The 20,493-nt window shown below is 37.9% G+C and overlaps 1 protein-coding gene across 2 annotated transcripts in view; it reads left to right on the top strand.

Annotated features, from left to right (window-relative positions):
- Positions 1-20,493, top strand: part of SPOPL (speckle type BTB/POZ protein like) — a 35,861-nt gene that overhangs the window by 7,702 nt on the left and 7,666 nt on the right. For both annotated transcript variants that reach the window (XR_012831072.1, XM_075711058.1), the window contains exons 2-8: positions 9,965-10,099; positions 10,263-10,384; positions 10,667-10,818; positions 13,823-13,950; positions 18,276-18,453; positions 18,548-18,603; positions 20,274-20,396. Coding sequence is in view for 1 of the 2 variants with exons in the window: in XM_075711058.1 (XP_075567173.1) it covers positions 10,022-10,099; positions 10,263-10,384; positions 10,667-10,818; positions 13,823-13,950; positions 18,276-18,453; positions 18,548-18,603; positions 20,274-20,396 (837 nt within the window). In the remaining variant the exon portion in view is untranslated. The remainder of the gene's footprint in view (positions 1-9,964; positions 10,100-10,262; positions 10,385-10,666; positions 10,819-13,822; positions 13,951-18,275; positions 18,454-18,547; positions 18,604-20,273; positions 20,397-20,493) is intronic.

Here is a 20,493-nt window from a genome sequence, read left to right as displayed (position 1 = left end):
TCTATAGTTTTGAATGTTGTCCTAGGCCTCAAGTTAATCCTCAAAGAGTTTGCAGAGGCTTTGTCAGGTGAGCAGGTGACATGTTAGCCTTTTGGAGAAAGACCTGTAGCACAGGAGCCTGATGTGGGGTAAACTGCACCACCCCCTGCTCCCTTTCCCTCTCAGCCCAGGTAAGCAGTCCGAGGTTGCAGATCGGAGCAGTGAGTTATGAGGTCTCAACTGCTGGCGAAGCAGCAGGGCTTGGTGTCGCAAAGCAAGAAGTTGTTATTGCTGAGTAGTCTTTTCTTGTGAGGCATCAAATGGTTCCATGGAAACTGAAAGCTATAGAAAGCTTTTAACACTCTAATTTTAACAACTAATTTTAAAGAAATAACCTTTGTGAGGAAAAAAAAAATGTGAATACTACTTCTACTTTTGCTCTCCAGACTCACTCTTTCTGATCCATAATTTTAAAATCTTATGGCTGCTGAGTTTATTCAACTTGTCTGTCTAGAGAGAGGTACTTCGAAAATTTTCTTCTGTCTTGAGCAAGTAAGACTGTGCTGTAATTGCTAAAAGTTGTAGGAAACTGCAAAGGTTTGAATCACTTTTGTTGTTGAAAAATAGAGCTTAAGCAGATTATTTTGGAATTGTTCTTAAATCCAAAAAGTATAGCATAACAACTAATATCTGGATGTTTTTGAAACAATAGAACAGGAGAAATTGTGTACTTGTCTTTGAACTTCAGAAGTTGGACTTGATCTTTAAGGTCTTTTCCAACCTAAATGATTCTATAAACCAGTTTCTGTTAGACTGAACTTGTAGGATTTTCTTTTCTACCTCTGTGTGTGTCAACATGTTTAGTTGCAGTCCAAGACTGAGATGTCAAGTTTTGCTTCCCCTGATGGTTTTCACCAGGTCTTCATATAGCTACTCTTTCAGAGATTCCTACATCATATCCGCCAAAGCAAGTGAGTGTGCAGCTCTACCTCTTGACCTACCTGTCTTTCCTAGGGTGTTGCCTGATCAGTTGTCGTGGATGAAACTTCCTACCCACTCCATTGAAATGAGTTCAGTTTCAAGTCTGGGAGAACTAGCATCAAGTGCAGTTTGGTCCTCTGGCAGAATTGAGTTTTGGGGTTTGGAAATTATGTGTAGGGTTTTTTTCTGTTTCCTAGCATATAAGTATCAGTTGTTTTTTTGCACAAAGTGTAATACTTTTTGTGACTGGCTTGGTAAGAGGCATAGAACAGGCCTGAGATGAGCTGTACCTCTTGACGTTTCCATGAAGGTGCAGCTGTGTGTGCAAATTTGTCCACTGTTTGCTATGATAGGTAATAAGGCAACAAATGAATGACCAAAAACCTCTCCTGATAACATCTGTGGCTGCTGAAAGCAGTTGTACCATTTCAGTGTGAACTTTCCAGGTGATAACAATCTGTAGAGATTAATGAGGAGAGTGTTGTGCTGCTGTTGCTCTGTACAACTTCTCTGCAGCAAACGAAAGCACCTGTCTCCAGAGAGTATAGTCCAGTGCTTTTCACAAATCTTACAATTTCCAAAAGAACAGAAAAACAAACCACCCCAAACTAACTGAATGTGCTGGAGAAAGATATTTTTGTTACAGTGTAGTCAACTTTCTGTTGGCTAATACGGGTATTTGTTTCACGTGCAGAAACGAAAGTCAGGATTAGCATTTTCAATTCGGTGAACTCTTGATTGTGTGTAACTGAAGTATTTAGGGGAAAAAAAGTCTTAATTTAATATACTTTCACATGCCAATGATTTGTTTGAATACGAGTAATGGAGTGAAACTAAGGAGGGGGAAAGATCACTTTGGCTGTATACCAGGAAAAAAACCCCAATAGCAATAGATTATTCAAATAGAATAGCTTCCCAAGAGGAATTGTGGTAGAAATACCCATCTTTTGGGTCCCATAAAACTAGACTGGGCAATGAAATTTAAATATGCTGTAAGAAATAATCTTGCATTTCTTCTCCAGGGAAGCTCATAGATGACTCCTGTAGGGAATGGTCTAGGTTGTCTAATAAAGGAGCACAGTGGGTTTCTTATATTACAGAACAATAATGCAAGGCTAATGCTGAGGGATTTTTATTAATAAGCTTGGATGATGTAAACTAGACAGTTACAGTTCATGCTCTGCTGGGCACTAGGTTTTCTCTCAGCTGAGGTAAAATTCGACTTTATTTTTCAAAGGCTTAGGATAGGAAAGAAAATTCAGAGAAAAGCCTGAGAATTGCACATACTCAGCTTTACAGTTTTTACAACTAATAGTGTAATCCTCCTAATTTTGAGCTACTGACTTCAGCATTATCACTTATAGCTACACTACCATCCTCCGGAAAAGTTGGGCATTTCACACGCGCTGGGTTTTGCCTTGCTGGGGCTCTTCTGCTGGAACCACCTCGAGGATGTGCTTTTAAATTCTGGAGTCTTAGTTGCAGCTATTTTAAGACATCTCTGACCCCAGCTGCCTGCCCTGTCTCTGCTGGATTTTACTGTGTCTGAAGCAGGGGTGACAGGGGATGTATATGTAGTTTCTCAGCTGTCATGGTCCAGTCGAGGGTAGTATTTTTTTCCTCACTGGAGACCTGTGGAGAGGGTTATGAATTGGCTTGTGGTGTGGGTACTGAAGTGCGTGTGTTTCTCCTGGCTGGGCGGTAGCTTCCAGCCGAGCTGGCGGATGGCAAGGGTAACATCTTAAGCTTGAAGCACGTAGGAGCAGCCAGAACTTACGACTTAAGCCGCAAAGCTGGTTTAGGTTTGTGTAAACTTGGTTGCTATTGTGTGGTTCTAAAGCAAACATATACTTAAATAAGCTTTTTTTTAATATTATGTTAAAAAAAAACCCCACACACCTTCCTTTTAACTATTATAGAACTCTCCCTTCTTCAGTAAGTATCTTCCTGTGCATAGCCCAACTGCTATTCCCTTCTGCTTGCCCTGAAAAGGAAACATTTTGTATGTTAGAAGTACTACAAATAATGTAAAATGTAGTATATTCTCAGCTTACAGTTTTTCTAACTTAGTGGGGTGGATATATATGACTGCAACTGTTAAAGTATTAGTAATACCATTCACTCAAATGTTGCCGTGATAGACAGGGATTAAGTTCAATAAATGCTAAACACTGTATTTAAATTTTCTAGATATATCTTGAGTCTGTTTTCAGAGAAGCAAAGGATGATACTGAACAAATTGGAAAACTGCCTATGCTTAATAGACCTTTCAAATGTCCGTTGTTGTGTTTTGTATCATCCAGCAGAAAATTTAGTTTATTAGTTAGCTATATAGGAAATGCGCAGCAATTCTTTCAAGAAGATCAATTGTGAAGAGATGCAAATCCTGCTAATTAAGAAACAATCCTATCTTTTGCAAAGTTCAGATTTTTTTCCTACTAGTAATGTCTTATGAATTTTTCTAAGCATAATCAGCTTACGAGACAAACTCTTAAACAAAAAAATGGTTAATTTCTCTCTTCAGCTGGATGTTTTTTTAAGTCTCTGAGATTTGGCGAGGAAGATAATGTCTCTTGTGTGGATTTGAGCAGTGTTCAAGCCAGTTTAATCAGCCACAGGATTTTCATGCTACTGGATAAGCATGACCCGGGTGATGAGTGGCTGTTAGACAAGTCCTTCTGTGACCAAGGAGAAAGGGGCATGGCTTTCTCGGCTCTTAAACAGTTTGGCCGTCACAAGCTGATGCTACCTAGAACTGCCCAAGTCAACTGGAACACTGCTTCAGATGGTGGGGATGCGAAAGTAACTTAGTCTTGGGCCTTAAAATGTCTTTCACTTCAGACTTCACCATTTTGATCTGGTTGGTTTGTTTCCTCCATCTTTGGCTTCATATATGTGTTCTCTCTCACCCAAGAACTGATAAGATAGTGAACCTTAAAGCAATTCAGTATTTTTCCCAATAATTTGCTTCCTCAGTAATTTAAAAACCAAAACTGATTTCTTGATTAACACTGATAGTGTAATACTTGTATATTACTTATATAATATTTTATTCACTGGTGATCATTTAGAGAGAAGAAATGAAATCAGTACCTGTAGCTAGAGCATGTTTATTTTGAACAGGTTTTTGGAAACTGATTTCATTGAATGGAAGGCTTACTCACTTTAGATTTTTTTTAAAAACCCAAGGTTTTGGCTGTACAATTAGCCAAGCTATATATGGTTTCTGAATTATGGATTTACTAGGAATAAAAAGTTGGAGGAACAGGGTGTTATTTGCCAGTTAACCCTCGGAAGGTTATCTTTTATTTCAGCCAGTGGTGAAATATCAATATTTCCAAAGGGGAAAAAAAAAAAGTTAATTCGTAACAGCTTTTCATTTCTTGAAATGTTCAGCCCTGTTCGGGAAAAGACTGTCACTATTCAGACGGAATATGCGATACCTGCATGTGGGATTTGTTGGTATGGGCATTTGTTAGGCTTTCCTTAGAGACTGCTGAACGGTACTCATGTTGGTCACTCATAGTAAGTTACTCTAACGTTTACATTAGCTGTTAAATGCTTGAAGTAGTTTGTTGGATAGAGATGTTTGATGTTTCGGGCAGGACAGGCTCCATAGCGTCTTTCTGGGGCATTGTGGAGACTCCGTGCCATCATGGTTTGGAAGCGCACCATGATGTTGCTGTTAAATGTTGCTTTGTTACTCAGTTTCTGGACAGGACTCCAGAATAAGCCCATGGTGTGCCAGACTCACTCATATTCAGTGGTGTCATGTGATGGATCTTGGAAGTCCTATGATGTGCCAAAATACAGACAGCCCAGGAGGGAAAGACTTTGATCCTGGAGGCTCAAGCCCTGGAAAGAAGGGATAGCAGAGAGAAGGTGGTCAGCAGGAACTGATCATCGGTTTGACAGAGCGCTTTCCTTCTCGCTTTTGAGGGAGCAGGATGGGGTCACTGATTTGCTTGGTGAACTGATCTGTGGGTTAGGTTCTGGCAGGCTGGATTTGACTTTCGGGGTGTGTTGGGTACCCTGCAGAAGGCAGTTTATCTAGCCATTCCTGCCAGTAGTTTGTTGACTGTAATACCTTATAGAAGTACAAAGATAAAACATTGCTATGGTCACTGGTGAGCATGCACACCTGCTTGTGTGCACCTGTTCCACTATTATTACTCTGAAAGAACTATTTGGATATAGTTGTTATATTGAGCTTCTGCTCTTAGACATGAGAGCTGGCAAAAGATCATGTTAACACTTGGGGCAAAATAGGTTTATGAAGTGTTTTGTGGGTTTATTATTGGGGGAGTAGAAAATTCCTCTTTGTATGTTTGCATGCATGTGGTACTTTTTTAATGAGCTGGTCATTTTTTCAGTGGAAAAAGTTGTTGAGATGATTCCAACACAAGATGTAAGAGACTGGGAACGTATTCTTGTCTAGCCTTAAGAGGTTGAAAAGTGACTTTATTTAGAATAACATTGACAAATATTCAATTTCTGGGAAGGGAAACAAGGTAATATGTTTGTCTGATGAAATTCATGTTATATTGGTGTATGAAAGAGCTTTGAATCTTAAGATCTCTTGAAAGTTAGGCAAATAGCTGTACAGCTTTTGATGAGATTTATTGTAAATATGTTTTATGGAGGGTAGCCCATGCTTTCTTTACACTTTGTGTGCAGGTAATTAGAGATAATCAACTTCAGATGGCTTGATATTCAACACAAGTATTTGTTTGAATAGGAGAGTACTTTAGTTGATTCCTAAATAAAATGTGCTTTGAGAAATCACTTTCATGTTATTTCTACCTACTTGCCCACTACTGCTCTGCAAGTAGTACTCAGCTCTGTGAAGATCCTGATTTAAGACTGGTCTATTTGGCAGTGATTAGCAGGTGAAACCAATACCTACCTTAAGAGACCAGTGGAAGTGATAAGCCCATCATGTTTGGGGTCCAGGAGTACAGGTTAAGTAAAATACCTCTGAGCTTTTCTTTCCTCTTTTGAAGTAAGACAATGAAAGAAACTGTGTAGAATCATCACCAGCTGCTGCGCCGCATTCAGTATGGGTTTATCACTTCGTTAAAAAAAACCAACCAAACAACAAAGGTACTTGACACACTTCAGAAATATATCTCCAGTTTCCATTTTGGAAGTCAAACTTCTTTTGCCTTTGTCCATTAAAACTTGTTTTATTGTTCCCAGTGCGTGTTTCCTCTGATGGTCAGAGACTTCTGCCTGGCAAAATGGCCACGCCGACTGGTTTGCCAAGCCATGTCCAGACAGGCATGGCGTTGCCTGAAAACTCTCGGCGGTATTACTTGATAATGTCCTGTTGCCTCTGATGCTTTGTTCATGATAGCCTGCAGAGGAATAAATGCAGGTTCTAGCATGAAGATTGTCCCTCTAAGTTGTTTCGTCTTGCAGATACCAGGCCTGTCTTCCTGCACTTTGTTGATTTAATTCCGCCCAGTCATTCTCCGACTGGTTCTGTGAACTGCAGCTCTGTCTCTTCCCAACCATTTGATCTAATAGGCTGTGATGAGGGTTTCATACTTGAAAAACCTTTTTGTTGGAGCCGACGACAGTGGCTAATCAATGATTCATAAACGCTTTCTTCAAGGTAGTATTTAGTCTTCTCCCCATGCAGAGTACTGTACGTAGAACAAAGGGCGAGTGTGTAGCTGCATTTTTCTTCTCACCTTCAGTCTGCCCGTGCGAGGTCCCCTTTGCCCTGGTAGCCATCGGTGGCCACACGAAGAGGGTAAGGCACGAGGTGGCCCACTTGGTCTGGGTGTCAGCCTGGGGACTGAAAAAAATCCTTCCTTCCCCAAACACCCCTGTGCTTCAGGATAACATCTTTCAAGCTTGTGTTCTCTTTCACATTGTAGTTTTGGTAAATATCCCCATGCTCCCACCCAAATCCTGATTAATAGATTAAGTGAGGGGCAGATCAGCGGTACTGCTGAACGTTTCCCTGCTGTTCTCTGGCAGTCTTTCAGCACGTCTTAACACAGCTTCTGATGCTCTTTATTCATTCTCCATTGTTCGGTTTGCTGTTGGTTGGTTTTACTTTTAAAATTATTCATCCAGGCATATTAAAAAATAAAAAAGACTGTTCCTCAGTGCAGGTTCCCAGTATGATATCAAACTGTCCAAAGTTCTTGCTTTCTACCAGTTTTCTCAATCTCAAAATTTGATTGGCTTAGTAAATCAATGCCAAAAAAAAGTGAGATGTAAATCTGTTCCTCAAAGACCTATCGGGAGCTCAGGAAAATCAGTTATCTGGTCCTAACGTTGTAATGAGAAACTTTACAAAAAGCTGAAGGTATTCAGAAGGATCTGAAAAGTGTACTTATGTAAAATCATGGCTTCTGTCAGACCCTGAAATAATAAATGCCATGCAGCAGGTAGAAGCAGTCTCTGAAGTACACATGACCTGGCTAGAACAGGTACAGAGACAAGGCAGCAGCCCAACCTGAAAATAATTGAAAATAACCACCTTTGCTTAGAGTTAAATTCTCAGTGAATCAAGTTCATTTAGCTGTGAGACAGGAGGGGGCAGATAATTACTGGTAGCTGGCATAAGGTCACTGGACACTTTCTAAAGAGGATACTATACAGCAGGTATTTTCAGCCTTTTTCGATTTAGAGGCCCCTTCAGAGCAAACTTGGCTCAGATCTGCTGCTCCTTCGTGGTTACTAGGAGCTGACTGGTCTAATGGACTGAAAGAATTGAGGAACAGATCAGAGATGAGACAGTCCTGTATGTCTCATGCAAATGACAAAATAAGGAGTGGTCTGTATTTCTTCTTGGTTTTTGCTCTGGAGAATTGAGGAAGAGCAAACAGGTTCAGTAAGGCTGAGGTAAGCTGTTCGAACACTTACAGGATACGGCTGTACATAAAATCCGTCATGTATGTGGGTAACAGCTTCAGTTGCTACCACTGAATAGGATGTGCTTCCAGAAATAATGGAAATATAAGTACTAATATTTGCTTTATGAAAGAGGGATGTTCACATCCATCCTTACTAGGAATTTTACTCCGGGTGGCCTGGAGAATCAAATTTTACTCCGGGTGGCCCGGTGTACAGAGAATCAAAACAGATTGTAAACCTGTAAACAAAATCTATGTAAACGCAGCTTCTGCAATATATGTGATCCCTGCTTAAAAAAAAAAATGGGGCAAACAAGGTCCATTATCTTAAATTTAAGGTGGCTGTTTGTTGCTAGTTTTCATTTATGGAAAGTACTAATTAAGTACTGGAGATTGCTATAAATAAAACACAAGTTTTATTTGGAAAGAAAAGTCACTTATGAGAGGCAGCTGAATTGTATTTGTGATTACACTTGAATGTCTCAATGATCCATATCTTGCAGGAGAGCTATTCAATGATTTTTTTTTATCTTGTCATAGTAGATCTGTTAGTAGAGATGTGTTAAGGGATCTGATTACATAGCATCTGCTTCCTCATCTGATAAAAACTGAGAATTAGTTTTGTTTTCAAGGTTTTATACACTTGTGATTCAGAGCAATTCCCATATCAGCAGGCTTTGATGTGGAAGGGCTAATTGATACCACAAGTGAGTGAGAAGAGGCACCAGAAAGGCAGGAGGGAAAGAATCCACTGAGGATCATAGCGTTTCGCAGAGAATTCTTCTTCCCGTAGGAATAATAAACTCGTTCACATCATGACTGAATTGTATGTGGTTTTGCAGTGTCTTCTTACCAATGTTTGCACAAAACTTGTTTCTAGGTGTGTTGCCCATTCCTGGAGGAAGAGTTCCAACATAACTAGAGGTGTGCAACTGCGTATTTTCAGTAGGACAATTAATGTTGTTCTGTCACAAGTGAAAAGACCTGTATGGTGAAGCACTCAAACCTCGCAGGAAGACTGTAGACTTCTGATGTTGCTTTAGCGGTAGCAGGATATGTTTAAAGAAGCTTTCTGTACTAAAAGAGAAAATGTTGTGTGGCAGAAACAATTGTGACTTTCATCTGGTTTGATCAGGGTTCATTTCACTTCTTTTTAGCAACTTAATGGAGCTGCTTAAGTGAGAAGCTGTGCTTCTGGCAGGAACCTGTCTAAAGATGACGGCAAACCCTACCTAAATGAGAGTCAGCCCAGTAACCCAGAGCTACGCGCCGACAGGCCCGCCTTCTTTCGTTAGCTATGGACGAAGGCTAGTGCAAGTAGGCTGACTAATTACGTGTCTGTAGCTAGATGTGATGAGTCTGGGCGGGTGACTCAATTTCTGAGGGGCAGGAGAAATTGCGGTGCTCTGTTAGGTGATAACCATAACAAAATTGCTTTATTTGCTACTAGAAAGTTCTTCGGGGTTGGTGAGTTGGCTTAAACTGTTGTTCAGCTTTGTGCTTCAGTAGGGAGCGAACGCATGGTTGTGCTGATTATAGTTCTTCAGTTGAAATTGTTGGTGTTAAAAGAAACAAGGCAACCATGAAAGGTGTGTGAAGAAAATACTACTTTAACTGCAAGGTTAGTTTCTTACCCTCCCTTGAGAAATCCCGGGATTGTTTGAACCTGTTCCGCTCCCAGGTGGCTAGGTGCTCTTTCAGGACTGAATTATGCCTGTGTGGACAACTAACGCATTGGTGCTAATAACCGAGTGCTCACGGGGCCCTAGTTACTGTCCAGATCAGAGGAGAAGGTCCTGAAGAAAGTTATAACATGACTGGAGTGATCAAGGTGGTAATTTGCAAAGGTGACGTTGAAATGATGTCATTAATGTTACTGTATGTTACATAGGCATGTGCTTTTATAAAGTATTGCATGAGGATTCAGCCTGCAGATTTTGAGGACAAGTGGTCATTAATGTGTGACACCTAGCTTGTCTAAATACCAAAACCATTGTCCTCTTTTCAAATTTAACTTTCAGATGCATCATTTAGTAAACACAGTAATATGGATATCAAAATATGGGTTTTCTTTTTTTTTCCCCCCCGCACTTAAAAAAGGTGAACAACATATATGAATTACTTTTTTTTAGGAGAATTACTGAAGTTTGGATTGCTATCTTGATACTATAAACCTGCAATAAGTGGCAATGTCAAGGGTTCCCACCCCACCTCCTCCTGGGGAGATGTCCAGTGGACCTGTGGCTGAAAGCTGGTGTTACACACAGGTAATCTACATAAATTCCACTGGCTTTATTTTCTAGTCATAATAATTAAAATAAAAACAAAACCTAAAAATATTGAGTTGTGCTGACAGTCTAACTAATTCTCATAGTTAATGCTTGATATGCAAGTTAAATTTTAGTGACATTTTCTACATCTTTTGTTCAGGTTAAAGTAGTAAAATTTTCCTACATGTGGACCATTAATAACTTCAGTTTTTGCCGAGAAGAAATGGGTGAAGTTTTAAAGAGTTCTACCTTTTCATCAGGGCCAAATGACAAAATGAAGTGGTAAGGTCTTTATTTTAGCAACTGCTTTGGTTTTTGGGTTTTTTTGTTGTTGGTTTTTTTTCCTCCCCACTCAAAAGTTGCAAAGTTACATTACAAATAAATACTAAAATTTGGACATTCCTTGCAATTTTACTATAGATACAGATTGGTTCTGATTTCAAAGTTTCAACAGTCATAAGGGAAACATTTGTTTCGGTAGCATCTATCATTGTATCGTAAAAATATTTCTGAATTTATTCTGGGTACGATTTGAAAAATGTACAATTTCTGCATTTCTTTCAGGTGCCTGAGAGTGAATCCAAAGGGATTAGATGATGAAAGCAAAGACTACCTGTCATTATATTTGCTTTTAGTCAGTTGTCCAAAAAGCGAAGTCAGAGCAAAATTCAAATTTTCCCTGTTGAATGCAAAAAGAGAAGAAACAAAAGCAATGGGTAAGGGAATCTTAATGTATTGCATGTGGATTTGTAAGGACATCCCAAAGAAAATAAACATTGTCATTTTTTTCAGTTGAGAACAGAATATAATATTGAGATAAACTTAAAAATATCCTTTCTAATATCCTTTTAGAAACTTAATTAAAAATCTTGTTCATGTTTCACACATTTCTGATCACTGAGCTATGTTAATTCTATCCTGAGCAGTATAAATTACAGCTCATTACTAACTGCTGTCACTCCAGATTCTTGCCACTTAGCTTTTCTAGCAGATTATTCTTGTGCTTCCTGTTACTAGGGGTGTGTTTGCTTGTTTCTAGCTACAGCAGAAGTAAGTGTTTGATTTCCATCGTTAATTAGGATAAACATGCATGGTTGTTTTTTTAGACACTCCTTTACACTGTTTTGGTCTATTTCATCTGACTTACACCATAATCAATTTAAAAAACATGAGCCATGTACCCAAGGAATTAGAAGAATTTGAAATAATTGGTGATTTGATTTAATTGCCTTCTTGATATGAAATTTATGGTTCTTAGTTTCAAACTTACAAGCACAACTTTCATTGGAAACACTTATTGGTGGGAAAGCTGGAATTCTCATGAAAATGTGTAATTTAATGCTGGCTTGCACTGAGTTTGTGCTGTTGCTAGTCCTGTATATGAAGAATCTATCTACTTTTCTTCCGTTCTGCTACTCCAGGACTTAAGAGATGTTGCAGGTTCTGTTCTGTTGCAAGTTCTGTATTTCTTGGAAAAATCTATAGTTCTCCATTACTCATACTCAAAGTTCATGCTACTTTCTCCTTATGTAACTAGGTCCACTTACAATCTTTAAAGTAAATCCACAAAACTGAATTCAAATCTAAAAATTAAATGGTTGGACTTTTTGGAAGGAGAGTAAATGTATGTATTTCACTCTGTTTATCCTCTTCCACTGATGGAGTTGCAAGCCTTCTGGTTCTAGAGCTTATATGAACAGAGCTACACTTTTATACATTTGGTGGATCATGGCTTTTGGCTTGAGACAGTCTTCCAGTCCCGTAGTGGATTGGTGTATGTAATTAAATGAAACCGCAGTGTGTGCATCAAAAAATGTTTTGAGATAATCATAGAATCACAGAATTGTGGTTGCAACAGACCTCTGGAGGTTGTCTAGTCTAAACCCCGTGCTGAAAGCAGGCTCAACTAGAGCAGTTTGCTTGGGACCTGTCGTGCTTTGAGTATCTCCAAGGATGGAGACTCCACAACTTATCTGGGCAACCCATTCAGGTGCTTAACTAGGTGTTGCTGGTCCTTTTTTGCCTTAGGGTTTCATTGCTGGCTCCTGTTTGCTCCTTGTCCACCGGGACCCCAATCACCAGTCACCTATTTCTTCCTGATCAGTAGGTTTGTAGCAGACACTGAGCACAACATTGCTCCCGTTGGCCTGCCCTCTAATCCTGACCCATAAGCTCTCAGCTGGCTCATCATCAATCACAAGGCAGAGCTCTACGCGTTCCTGTGATTCCCATGTAAAGGGCAGCTCCCTTGCCTCACCTGCCTGGCCTGGCCTCCCTAAAGAGCATGTACCTGTCCACTGCAGCACGCCAGTCGCGTGAGCTATCCCACCATGTCTCTGTTGAGGCCAAGGAGATCATAGCCCTGCAACTGTGCACAGACCTGATTCCTCCTCTTTCTTCCCCATGCCGTGTACATGAGTTACAGGCACTTCAGAGAGGCACTCAGTTGTGCTGATGGCCCAGGAAGTGTACGAGAGCTTTCTTTGTAATGCTGCCCTAAATGAGGGGCACGCAATGTAGGATGGAAGGATTTTGAGAATCTGAAGATTATGTCCCAAGTGATAGTTTAAATGCTAAAAATCACAAGGTGCTAAAACCCCAAAATCCTATTGAGTAGATGTGTCTTCAGTTTCTGCAATAGCAGCTATCCTGTATTTGGCACTACAGGAATTATAAGCATCTTTTAATTTTGGAAAATTACCAACAGAAATCTTACTTCTTGGACTTTCCAGCCATTTACCATCTGCTTCTGGAGATACTCTGTTTTTATTTGTACAGTATAATGATGCCTGACTGTAGATGTCCTTTGTAAATTGATAATTCATGCATAGACTACTGCTTCAATTGATGAAGCTGTGTATAAAATAGGTGACAAACGTAACAGTTTAACTTTATTAGAAAGAATACATTTACCTTTTTATGCTGCTGTACTTTTGTGGTTTTGTATACTTAAATTGCTACTGATCATTTAATTTCTGAGGGTTAACACTGGTTCCTGCTGATAACAGTAAATGTAGTGTAGTGTAGAGCAGTCACTTTCCTGATGTCTTTATTTTGGATGTTGTAGAAGAATGCTATCTCTATATATATAATTAGCAAATCTGATGAATTAAAAAAAAATAACTGTCATAGCTATGGCTAAAAGGTAAATATAAATAATATCTTTTTATGACCAAAGAAATAGTTTGTTACTTGAAAGCTTTTATTTCTGTTTTGGTTTTTTTTTTAATGCTTTTACTGCATTTCAAAATAATTTCAACCTGTGAAACAAGATTTTTCATTTCAGGAAGAAGTCAAAACAGATTGTTATGACAACTGCAGAAGTGTTGTCAGAATGCATTTGTGATGACAAATTCGTTGTAATGGTACTTCTCTGTGAACAGTTTCTGTTTTGACACACTGGCATTCTTAAACATTAACTGAAAAACTCCTCTCTTGCTGGATGGTGCCTAAGATAACATCTAAGGAGATGATATGGTTTGACTTGCAAATTGTGCTCTACTAAGTTCTATCAAGTGTTTCATAAAATAACACTATTACAACATTTTTAAAAGTTTTAATCAGTTGTGAGTTTCCTAAAAATTTGACACATGATCCAAATGTGTTAAATTGATTCCTTTTTGGATTAACACTTAGCCTTAATATAGAATTTTTAGGTGTTATTATTTGCTAATATTTTTATTTAACTTGTTTTAATTGTACATAACTGTTTTTTATCAGAAAGCCAAAGAGCATATCGATTTGTGCAAGGCAAGGACTGGGGTTTTAAGAAATTTATTCGAAGAGATTTTTTACTAGATGAAGCTAATGGTCTTCTACCAGATGACAAGCTTACGTTATTCTGTGAGGTGGGTATAGTTTTTTAAGTGGTAAGCTTTTAAATAAAATATTTTCTGCTCTAATAAATAGAGGTTTATGTAATATGCTATAAAAGTTGTCTTCTGTAAACTTTGAATATGGTAAGATACACATTTACTTGTTTTGTCTGTATTGTATTTTGTTTTTTGATACCTGTACACTGATGTGTAGAATAAGTGTATTTGGAATTATCCAGTGAAAAAAACAATCCTATAAGCAAAAGGGAATGTCTGCATGCTGGTTCGTGTTACCAAAAAAGATCAACTAATTGTCCAAATCTGTACTCCTGTAGTATCATAATTGATGGCTTTAACCAATGAACAGGTCTTTCAAGTAAATTAAACACTTTATTTTGATAGTAATTGTTACCTTTTGTTTTCTGAACAAGTGCAAGTATCCTGTAGAATTAGTATTGAGAACTATGGTATAAATTTAACTTCATGGTGTATTATGGGTCACTTCTATAATATCAGTTATGTTGGTAACCTAAATTGTCATATTAAACTTCAGTAAAACACTTAATGTTAAAAATGGAAGCTGGAGGAAGTTGCAATGTAAGTACAGTGTATGTTAAATATACATTGGCCAGTTATCTTTGCTGCCATAAAGTGATTAGTGGCTTAGGAGGATGATAGATGCTCTAACTGCTAATAAGTTTGCTTTGATCTGTGTATTTACAGGAAATGTGTAAAATTGTCTTGGCAAGATTACAATTTAATTATATGTCATTATGCTGTGTAGGAAGAATAATTGAAATGTGGCCCCTGAGACTAGATATTGCGAATATAGTGCATCTTATTTTCACTTAGAGAAGTTAAATTAGCTGCATGATAAATTTGTTATGAATACAATTATTTGGGTGACAAAAGTAGATGTAACAAGTGTTTTAAGGTTCTGTACAGATACTTTTGAGGATCTTCTCATTTTAAGTTTTCCTGGTAATGAATACTTTGATGTAAATTAACAGCTCTTAAAAATAGTGTTTGGTTTTGAATATAGATCACTCTCTAATTTTAGAGATAAAGTGTTGTTTTAAAAAAAAAATTAACAAATACTGAATTTTCCAGACAGAAATATTGTTATTTAAATTTTTATGCTAATCTTTAAATATAACTGTTTTCCCTACAAAACTTCTTGATGTTTTAATGTGAGTGGCTTTTGTGAAGTGTTTGACCTACCCTGATTATAAATGCTGAAGGAAGTACAACATCTAGTTGTGCATGGTGAGCATGTTAAAATAACTTCCAGCTTGTTTCAGGCTAAAGCAAAGAAATTGGAAATCCAAACACTTTTAAAATTTGTTTATTCGGATGTGTTGTTCTAGCTGTTCAGCTGTCATTAGAAATCACAGGTGTTTGAAGGACCTGTTTCTATAGACAAGTCTGAAGTTTTTGTCCTTTTAAAACTTAACTGTAAGTTCTAATTTCTGTCTTTTGCCTTCCTACTTGTATCCCAGTTGGAAGACTGACTTACCACTTCTTAAAACTATATTGCACTTGGCTTGATAAAGCTTACCAGATACATCAGGTATTTAGTAAAGCTCACCGAGTACCAACTGTGCTGGCTGGCCCTTCTTTCTCCCTGTTGGGTTGCGGAAGGACTGTTTGGTCTTCCTTGGCTGCAAAGATATTCCTTCTGTGTTGCCGAATGTTCTTAAGATCAGTTGGATATGTCCTTGGATTGGAAGCTGAAGGGTTGTTAAGTTAAATACTTTGCAAAGTCTGGTATTGCCACTGACAAGTGACCTGTTGATTAAATACAACTTCATAATTTTTATTTTTTTAAGCAAACTGGTCTCTGTTTCACTCAGTTCTCGCTTTCCATATAATCTGAAATTACTGAAGCCTTGCAAATATTTTTATTTGCTAATAGAATAGTGAATTCTCTGCAGGGAAGTTTTTCCTAGTGAGTGCTTCCACAGATCTCTTACCCTAGACTACTCTCTCAACCTAAGCTAGGTATCACTTAAATCATCTTTACTATTAGATCACCACAGATTCAAAACCAAGAAAACAATACGCATTATCCATGTAAATTGTCATCACATGGACATCTTGAACAAGTCCTAGTCTATACATTTTTATATACCCTTATCCTTTTGCCATGCTGTGTTGGATAGCTTCCTAAGTAAAGTAAATCAGACCTTGTGGAGTACCTGGAAATCCCAGCTAGATTGCTACTACTCTTTAAGGTGGGTTGTTCGCTATTAGTTCTAGCATCTTCTCATCATCCTGGAGTTCAGTGAAGAAATACCTTTGCTTGAGTGATTTGTATAAACACAACTCTAAGGTGCCTGAAGTAAGCATTTGGTATCAGGTGTTGAGACAATCATAAAACAGTCATTTTTAGCCTAAGATAAGCTTTCAATAGTTATGTGGGATTGGCTTGATTGGATTTCAGCTTGATTTAAGTAAATTAAAAAAAAAGAGAATGCACTTGATTTTAAGCATACCATCTGGACAAGTGAGATGGGAAATATCAGACCCCTGTAAGTGTTTGTATTTAGGATCTTTAAAAGTGGTTACAAACTATAGGCAATACATGTCAGGCCATTCAGATGTAGGAGACCTGAATTAAAATTTTGCTCAGGTTATATCTTAAAAGGATAGGTCGTAGCAAATTGTTGTGTTGCACAACTATCAACATATATTAGAAACCATTCTAAAATAGCAGAAGCTTGGAACATCAGAGATCAGTTTAAGTACACATAAAGAACATGTAGATGACCTTCCTAGGCAACTGTCTGTAGCTAATGAGAGGATGATGTGCGGACAACTTGGATCGTGAACTTTGAGTCAAGTCTCTGGAGGAGCAGAACTCTCCTTTGGCAACAGAAGACTAGTTTTGCTAAGCTAAAACTCCAATTGTGTGTATGTGTATCTCCTGAAATCACTCTGTATGTGTGAAAACTGTGAAATAGAGTACACAATGGCTCTATAGATCTTTCAGTGTTATAAATGTATAGTCTTACTATGAAAGTGGAATTTCGCAGTGCTTTGGGGTATTTTTTTTTCCTTTTAAAACATAGAAGAATATAAAGGAATTTCTTATAAGCACAAGGGGGTATGGGATGAAACAGGGAATTAGGCAATGATTCAAATCCCCAAGCTGCTGTCTTAATTGGATCATCCTTCTCTTCTGATCTGGAGTTTGGTTTGCAGTGCTCTGACTTTCTGTGACGCTTAGCTGTGCTGTTTTTGCTTTATGCCAGATTTATTCCAGATGCTGTGCCTCTGGAAATCAAACAAAGCACTGATCTTAACAGTATCAGCATTTTCCCTTAATATATAATCCTAATTTTCTGTATTTGGGAGATGCAGTGATCAAGATCTTGTAGTATGGCTCTCTTCTTCTTTACAAAGGTTTTATTCTCAAGTGTGTGCTCTCAGACAGCAGAAGTAAAAACCTGCTGAGCTATTCTGTTTTCCCACCACACCGATTAAAAAGACTTAGTATGTAAAGATATCTGAAAAAAGCAAGAATGCTACTGTCCTGTTTACTACTTCTGTGAATGACTTAAACATGGGCAATAGTGGCAGTATATTCACTTCAGATGCATGTATTTCACAGTTTTCTTAACTAGCTCTGTATAAAAATCGCATCCTGTGAGCTTGCATTTCATTATTGAAGTTACCTAGTAGATCTTATTTCATTGACTTACATTTCTAAAATAATGGCTTTTAATTTTCTTTGGAAGACAATCACTCATGATTACTGCCTCAGTGCACGCAGTAAAATGTAGTAATAATGAAGGAGCTGTGTTACTTGCACTTAGTTTGCATTATTACATTGCAGGTTAAGTTGAACTTACTGTAATTAAAATTAGGAATATCATACTATTCAAAATTTCTGTGGATTATTATTGTGAAACTTTTCTGTGACCTTGTGATCCTGATGATCTGTTTAGAATTTTACATTGTATAGATTTTACTTAGAAGTGTTTAGAGTGGTGAACTGTTAATTTATCTCTGAAACATTTCCCTTTTTTTTGATCTCACTGGTATCCCAAGAACCATGTCTGTCCTTGAGTTAGTTACTTTGGCGTTTGTCAGGTGGCATGTGGTATTGTGCTTGCTCTTTTTGTTTTGGTTGGATAAATACACAATATTAGAGTCTGTAAGTAAAGCCCTATTTGTTTTATGTTACTTAAAACTAAACTGTAAAGCACTGGTTTATGGTTGTGGCCTAATGCCACAAACACCACTGTTTTTTTGCTTTGCTTTGGAATTGCTAAAATTCTAGCAATAGGTACTGTAATTTAATTATTATTGGCATTCAGTTATGAAGGAGTTGTCTTGCTGTGATTTTCTGTTAGGTAAGCGTGGTCCAAGACTCAGTAAATATATCAGGACAGTCTAATACAAACACTTTGAAGGTACCTGAATGTCGACTAGCAGAAGATTTAGGGAATCTCTGGGAAACAACAAGATTTACAGATTGCAGTTTTTATGTAGGAGGACAAGAATTCAAAGCTCATAAATCTGTCCTTGCAGGTACTTTCTACTTTTGTATTGCTATTATTTTGTAATTAAAATTGCTAAAAGTTTAAAATTTGATTATATTCAGTATTTACTTTTCTTGCTACAGCACGATCTCCAGTTTTTAATGCAATGTTTGAACATGAAATGGAGGAAAGCAAAAAGGTAAGCTGTACTGAAAACTCTACATGTAAATACTTGTACCTTGTGAAAAAGGGAAAAGTTGCAGAAAACTTGAAGTATTGCAAGTTGAGGAAGATGAGTACTGCATGATGCTGCGTGAGCGGAGAAGTTACTACTGAATGCTTTCCCAGTGAGTTCTGCGGGAGTTTCTTTGTGTAGAAAGAGCAGATAGGGCTGACTCTGGAGAGGTTCTGGAGAATTTGTTCTTTCAAGTACACTTGTATCTGCCCTAGATCAGTTTTTTTTAATATTAGCTACTGATGTCATTGACCTAGTAATCTCTGCCCTTTTTTACTTTAGTTTATACCTTCACATAAGCTGATGGACTTGGCTAAGGGTTTGCTACAGTGTATTAAAACGTTTTATATGGTAGCTAGGACACAAAGAAACAACAGATGAATTACGACTCAAATTAAGCCCCGAGGCAGTGAAGTACTCCTTTACGTTCAGAGTTTCTGCAGGCACTTGACCTGTATAAGTGTTTTGGGTGGATAGTTACTTAATCAGCACAGAGAGCTGCTTCTGCTTTTATGCACTTGATATCTCCCACAGTGAGGAGTTGTTCGTGTCTTTCTTTCATGAAGAAGAATATCTAAAACGGGTTGGTTATAGGCAGAATCCATGAAAAGGCAAGGAACTGATCAGCTCACTAAAGGATTGTAATAGATGATCATCACTTAGTCTTGGAGGCTGCGATGATGCCACTTGTGTGAATAAGTACATCAGATGAATATGGTGCTGTAGCACAACTGAGTTTCACAACCATGGCATTTTTCTTCCCTGCGCTTCTCCAATCTGGAAACTTTCACAGGTAGAACTGGAATATTGGAAGCATTTTATTGGGATTTCTGGACTGAAAAAGAAACTAAGACATGTCCCAGTTTCAGTAGTGTGCCGTGCCATGCTGGGGGCCTTTGCCTTCATGTTAACACAGTGCAGCCCTACTTCTAAATACTGTACGTGACTCAGTGGATAGGAAACCAGAACACGTACAGCTCATGTGCTGAAAGGCTGTGATTTTTGTACCCCATTCAAAAGTCTGGTGCTCGCTTCTACACTTTTAACATGATTTCCTACTTTGTTAGGTGCTTATAGGGGACGCTATTAGAGGATGGGGGTCAAGCATGCAATACCACAGATTTATTAGGAAGGCCTTTAGCTATGTGATATCAGTGAGATTTGCTTTGTTTGCTTTTTGGATTCTGAGAACAAAATGTAGGCTGTGTTGACTCAATTTAAATGAAGCCAAAAATGGCTCACTTCGTTCTGTCGGCTGCTCTGACTTCTAATAGTCCAAGCACATCATTGTAGGGTTGGAAACTCAGCAGCAGTTTTCAGTATTCCTGAAACTGTGCCTTGATTTTTATGTACAGCCTGTGCAATAGAGTCCAGAGTTAGACATTTCTAGAAAAACATTGCAATTACTTTTTATTGCCTAAGCTTTTCCAACTGATTTCTACCTGACTTTAAGAGCTACTGATTTTCTTTACTTTCTGCTTAATGTTGTTGAATGTTAACTTAAATTCTTAAGGATTTTGTATGATGGATGACAAATGAAAACTTGTAGCATGCATGCAGATGATATTTCATATGTTCACTTTAAAGGTGTAGCTAAATTCCAGAGGCTTTTATTGATACTTCTTCTTTACCAGAATCGTGTGGAAATAAATGATGTAGACCCTGAAGTTTTTAAAGAAATGATGAGATTCATTTACACAGGAAAAGCACCAAACCTTGAAAAAATGGCTGACAATTTGTTGGCAGCTGCAGACAAAGTAAGTAATTGACTCTTAAGTTCTCAAACCTGATGTTTGCTTGTGGAATGTTCTAAAAAAAAAAAAAAAAAAAATCTTTTTTTTGGATTGATATATG

This window comes from Pelecanus crispus, chromosome 5, assembly GCF_030463565.1.
Source record: "Pelecanus crispus isolate bPelCri1 chromosome 5, bPelCri1.pri, whole genome shotgun sequence".
Taxonomy (NCBI): domain Eukaryota; kingdom Metazoa; phylum Chordata; class Aves; order Pelecaniformes; family Pelecanidae; genus Pelecanus; species Pelecanus crispus.
The sequence above is the reverse complement of the archived record's forward strand: the minus strand, read 5'-3'. Positions and strand labels throughout refer to the sequence as shown.